General features: G+C 48.1%; 1 protein-coding gene across 1 annotated transcript in view; it reads right to left on the reverse strand.

Annotated features, from left to right (window-relative positions):
• The window catches only part of MCC (MCC regulator of WNT signaling pathway), a 407237-nt gene extending 406181 nt beyond the window's left edge, over positions 1-1056 (reverse strand). Inside the window, 2 exon segments of the mRNA XM_034656615.1 lie at positions 873-987; positions 990-1056. Coding sequence (XP_034512506.1) covers positions 873-987; positions 990-1041 — 167 coding nt within the window. The 5' untranslated portion in view covers positions 1042-1056.
• Between the last annotated feature and the right edge of the window lie 4967 nt (positions 1057-6023).

The following is a 6023-nucleotide window of genomic DNA, read 5'->3' on the forward strand; positions in this document are numbered from 1 at the left end:
CTAAGAAGCCTTCTTCACCATCTGTGTGTGATAAGTGATAGAAATGTGGGCAGGAGTAATTATTTTGCCAAGCCCTACGGCTTGAAGCCACAACACAGCCCCCGCAGGGAATCTAGAAGCAAACACATGGAGACTTGTACGGGGTCGCGGGGAAGCGCCCTGACACCCTACTGAAGGCTCACCTGGTTAGCTTGCGGAGCGGAAGTAGGGTCGGGTCTACCAGCCAGACTCCCCTCTAAACCCCATTTGTACCTGCGCGCTCGGTCTCCCTCAGGCTAATAGGGTTAAATCAGTACTGGGTGACAAGCTACGTCCATTCTGTGGGCTCCGCAGTTCGGAACACAGGGGCTCTGCAGGCGCCCGAAAGTTCTTGGCAGCCTGTTTTCACGCCCAACTCTGTCACTGGGCGCGCGTCTCTATCCTGGTCTGGTCTCCGGGCTGTCCATTAAGCAGCCGGGCTGATCGCTGCCCGCTGCGATCATATCTTGACACCCGGGAACCAGAGGCTGCAGGGCAGCCCCTCCTACCTAGGACAAGTGGCCAGAACTCGCTTCCGCACAGGCATGAACGCTCCAAAACCCGGGGAGGGATCGCATCCCAGAGATGCCTCCCAACGCTCAGACAAAGACAGCGCTGGGAAAAGTTGGACCAACTGGCACCACCAAAAGGCGAGCAGACCAGCCCCTCGGCTTGGTGGCCGAGCCGGCGACGCGCTCTCAGAGTCGCAGCCAACTTCTCCCGAGAGCTTCTGAGCAACTTGCTGGAAGTTGGGGCGAGGGGGCAGAGGAAGGGGCGAGGGGGCAGAGGAAGGGTCAAGGGCAGCGCGGAGAGCCTGGGTGCGCCCCAGCGGGTTTCGCGTACCTCCCCAGTACCTGCTAATGTATCCATCCCCGTCGCCGTCGCACGTCTGGAAGAGGCGCCGCATCTGCTCCTCCTCGCCTGTGCTGGACGTGTCGCCGCCGCCGGCGCTCCCCGCCGCCGGCATCATGCGCCCGCTGCCTGCTNGCTGCCACCGCTGGCGCTCCCCGCCGCCGCCAACATGCGCCCGCTGCCTGCGCGGGAGGAGGAGGACGCGCGGCCGCGGGAGGGATCCGCGAGGCGCAAAAGCGGCTCGCAGCCCCGAACCTGCCTGACGACGGAGCATGCGCAGTGGCCGCCGGGGCGCTCCGGGCGCGGGATTCCAGCTCTCCGGGTTTTGCGCAGGCTGGGAAGATGCGCGCTCTGCAATCGCGGGAGGAGGGGAAGGTGGATCGTGGAGTCGGGGAGCCACGGGTGCCCAGAGGACGCGAGGGAACGCGAAGGCACGCGAAGGGAGGCAGAGTACACGGAGACCCCCTGGAAGGGTGTCAGCTCCGTGTATCCGACCACAACGCGGACCCCTGACACTTGGGGACTCAGGCAGAGGCGAGTGTGCTCCCGGCACACCTCCTCCGGCTGCCCGGAGTCGTGGATTTCTTTAAAGGAAAAAGGTAACGCTCCCTTTTTGCAAACTCAAAGCGGTACTCCTGGTCCCAGTCTGCAAGACTGAGCTGAATTCGGTACCCATAGCCCCAANGGACGCGAAGGCACGCGAAGGGAGGCAGAGTACACGGAGACCCCCTGGAAGGGTGTCAGCTCCGTGTATCCGACCACAACGCGGACCCCTGACACTTGGGGACTCAGGCAGAGGCGAGTGTGCTCCCGGCACACCTCCTCCAGCTGCCCGGAGTCGTGGATTTCTTTAAAGGAAAAAGATAACACTCCCTTTTTGCAAACTCAAAGCGGTACTCCTGGTCCCAGTCTGCAAGACTGAGCTGAATTCGGTACCCATAGCCCCAGCTGAGACCCGGAATGGCTGGGGATTTGTGCATTTTTAACACTTGTCAAGAAATCTGAACCTCCTTAGCCCCGACTAGTCTTCCACACTGTACTGTAAACAATCTGCTCTCCCGTGTGGCGTTGTGCACGTTTGGTCCATTGTGGAAACGGCTCCTGACCTGACGTCACTAGTCTTTGACCCAAGAGTTTTAATAACATCGAGAGCGAACATAACAGATGGTCTCATTTCACTGCAAACCCGCAGTCTATTATTACCAACCCTGTTTTAGGAGGTAGGTTAACTACTTCATGGGGTATCTCGGTAATAAAATAAGATAGTATATAATGCACTTAGGACAATATCTTGACGCCTACTAAGTACTCAATAAATGTTAGCTCTCATTATCCCCAATTTACAGAAAAAACCAAGGCACCCAGATCTGCTTAAAGTTCCAGGCTTAGTGTCAGGGCAGAGGCAAGCCCAGGCAGGCAGTCTAACTCCACAGCAGGAGCCCTTAAATACGACAGTATCCTTCCACCACAGCAGAAAGGGAAGCACAATGAACCAATTTGTGGTTTAGGGAATGACTCATTATTATTCGGTCCCAGACTTTTTGTCAGAAGCCTGAGAATTCCTGTGGTAGTTTTAAAAACACATCTGCAGATTCTTTGGTGCACCTCTCATCAAGAGATGGAGACTGTTTGCCTCTCCCTTGAACCTGAGTGGGCCTTTATGATTCTCTTAACTTCTGAGGCCAGGCTAGAAAAGACACTACAGTTTCCATTTGGCTCTCTCAATTGGGGCAAGGACCTTGGAAGCCCCGAACTACCTTGAAAGAAATTTGTCCACACCGAGCTGCCGTGCTGGAGAGACCATGTAAAGACAGAAAGAGATGCCCAAGGGACCTCAGCCAACCGAGGCTTCCCAGCCCAGGTACCAGACCCCAGTGAACGAGAGAGCCTTCAGATGCTTCTAGACCCTGAACAAAAATTGTGCTACTGAGCCCGGACAACCCTCAGAGATACAACGGCAGTAATAAAAGAACTGTTGTGGTTTTAAGCCACTAAGTTTTGAGGTCATCTGTCATGCAGCAATAGAACCAGATGTCCATATGTCTTGAAACTGTCTGCCAGGTCAGAAGGAAGCTGTTTTACTCTCTTCTTTCTCCTCTCTGCCCCATCTACTCCTTCCTATTTCAGTTCTTTTTAATTCTGTAAGTTCCCAGAACTTCAGGGCACTTATAATTCATACAATGAATAGGATGTCATCTTAGAAAAATTCTGTCAGTATATCCAATAGTATTTGCTTAAAAGATGCTACTGTCAGTACAAATATTCCTGTCTACAATAGAACAAGGACCAATGCTCAAGCTTCTAAAAAAGAAATACTTAGAATCTTTATTTTTCTAATTTTTCATAGAATAAAACTTTTTACTGTCTGACAGTATAGCCAGACAGGAGTTGTTACCCTTAAATCCTCCCAGACAACTGATGGTTTGGGTGTGAGAAAGAAAGGAAGAAAGAAAGAAAGGGAAAGAAAAGAAAGAAAGCATTTTTCTAAATACATATATATGGAAGGTCTGGAAACCGAAACGATTTTCCAGGATTCAAGTAGATCTCTTCATAACCACACTCCATATACACAGAAAGCCGAGTGTAAACCTCAACCAATTATATTTCAAAGCAAAGAATGTTTTTCTCCTGAGAGAATATGTGCATGACAGCTCTGGAGGTTTAAATTTAAACCATCTTGAATTAAATCTGAACACACAAAAAGTGGATCTTGACAAATTTCCTAAACAACATTTGCTCATGCTTGGGTAATTCAGAAATGGCTGAACAGATAGATTCAACCTTCCAGAAAAGAATTTGCTTCTGAGCTGATATGAAGCATATGAAATTTCAGCTGAAAAGGTTACTAGGAGAGGGAGAAATTTGTAAGACATTGAAAATAGAGATGCCAGATGAATATAAAGATGATAAATGTGAAGTAGGAGCTTGGAACGAGAGCAATACCCATGGCCATAAATCTAACTGTACTGGTTATGTCATAATTTCAAAGGTTTTATGTATTTATCCGAGATGAGTACATAGCTCAACGCTGTCCTTATCCAGTTTTTTTTTTCTTCTCTGATTCCTCTTGGTTATAATAACAGTTCATATTTTTGTCGTACATTTCAAAATACACTGTATACATCATAAGATGCATGTCCTCCATATCTCAAGTCACCAGTTAAAACAAATAAAACCATTGCAACGCTGTGCAGACTTAATTACCTAGTACTTGCCCTTCCAAATTCTGTTTACCTAAACTAGGACCACACACTAGAGTTGGAATGAGGATGCACACGCACACCTGCCCCCAGTGCCCTCTGCCCACCTTTCTCTCTGTATGGTGTTTTTATGAGCCCAGCTAAGCTCCTATATCCCTCAAGAAGCCTTCCTTTACCTCCCCAGGTCACAATGATGTTCCAGAACTCTCTTAGCTTGAAGCACACATTTTGAGGGTAGAATCATTAGAATCATATAGTTTAATGGTGATTTGCCTCCCCTCCCCACAGTACCAATTATTTATTATTAAATAAGGTTGTAAATTCCTAAAAGAAAATAAGGTAAAGTTGAGGGAACTCAACAAACTTTTATTAAGCCCTCATCACAAATCTGTAAGCACTGATTTAAATGTTTAAATACCTTATTTAATGCTATCAAATAGGGAAGGTATTTATCATCCTTATTTAATGGGGTGGGGGGTGGCAAGTGAGGGGAAGCAAATCCAAAAAAATTTAAGAGTAGCGTGCCCAAGTACAGAGTCAGTTTGACAGCTGAGGGTTGTCTTATGACAGCACTCTTAGAAGCCAGGCAACAAATCCTTTCTTGATGGGAGAACTGTGTGGTACATTTCCATGTTCACGGCAGGTGACTCCTTGAGCCACTGGATCCACTTCATATATATTTGGGGATCCTTTCTTCCAAGATTCTGGTGGGCCTCTCTTTCAGGGGGAATCTTAGAAGAGAAAGTTGAGTGGGGAAAATTAAAATCCCTAGCACTGCTGTAGGTCCTAGGGTCCCAAATGCTACTCATTGTTTCCCTCCTCCACTAGCAAGTCAGGATCCCCTCACCCTCAAGAGCTGGTCTTAGGCTGTTTACTTGGTGATACAACCCAGATTCTCATCTCTGATTGCTGCACTTGTTCATTTACTGTTAGCACTGAAGGAAGAACAAAGAGGTATCCAAATAAATCACCCATGTGCTAAACATATTCCTCTTTGGCTCTATTATGTAATTACAGCACTGCCTCTTCTTGAAGATTAGTGTCAATGACCTCATCCAAGATAGTGACTCTTCTTGTCTGCTGATATCTATCCCTTGGTGGAGGTGGTCTTCCATTGGAGAAGAGGAATTCTAACTCTACAGAGGCAAGAGCTTTGGTGACAAGAGGCAAAAATTTCCCAAATGGATCATTTCCCAATAGGGAGTTGAGGCAAGTGTGGTCACTCCTGTTTCCACCCTTTGGTTTTTAGACCCATGTAGACTTCTTATTGGGGAAGCAGCACTATATGAAGTCTTTGACTCAACATATATGCTGTGCCCTAGAGGGTGGTTCACCATCCTCACAAAGTATCACCTTCAAGATGGAACTTGAGCTGTGCTTCTAGGAGGCTGTTCCACTTTTTCCAGCAGCTTCTTGGTGGTACAGCATGTGATATGACCAGTTGGTCCCATGGTCATGAGCCATTCCTACACATTAGGTAATGTGGGTTACCAGATTTGACACAGTGCTTTATGGATCTCGTGTTGATAGAGTAACAGTCTGTAAGTCTTTGGATAGTAATATTGACTGAAGCCCTGGAGATAGGAAAGGCAAACCTATAGCAGGAATGTGTGTCTAGTGTGAGCATGAATTGCTGGCCCTTTCAGAGAAGTGACCCAATGTACTCAACTTGCCATCAAATGGTCAGCCTCCTCAAAGAATGCTGCCATTGGGGGCCCAGCATTAGTCTCTGTTAATGGCAGTCTGGACATTTGGTAATAGTAGCAGTGACATCAGCCTTGTTAAACTGGTGCTTGTTTGGGTTGTTGGGCCCACGTATAGCCTCCATTTCTGTCACCAAGTCTACTTTATTCTATGCCCATTGTACTAGCACTGGGGTGGCTGATGACAGGGTCTAGATGACATCTGGCTGAGCCATTTGCCTACTTGGTTGCTTAACACCTCTTCTGTGGT

Source organism: Ailuropoda melanoleuca, chromosome 3 (assembly GCF_002007445.2).
Source record: "Ailuropoda melanoleuca isolate Jingjing chromosome 3, ASM200744v2, whole genome shotgun sequence".
Classification (NCBI taxonomy): Eukaryota; Metazoa; Chordata; class Mammalia; order Carnivora; family Ursidae; genus Ailuropoda; species Ailuropoda melanoleuca.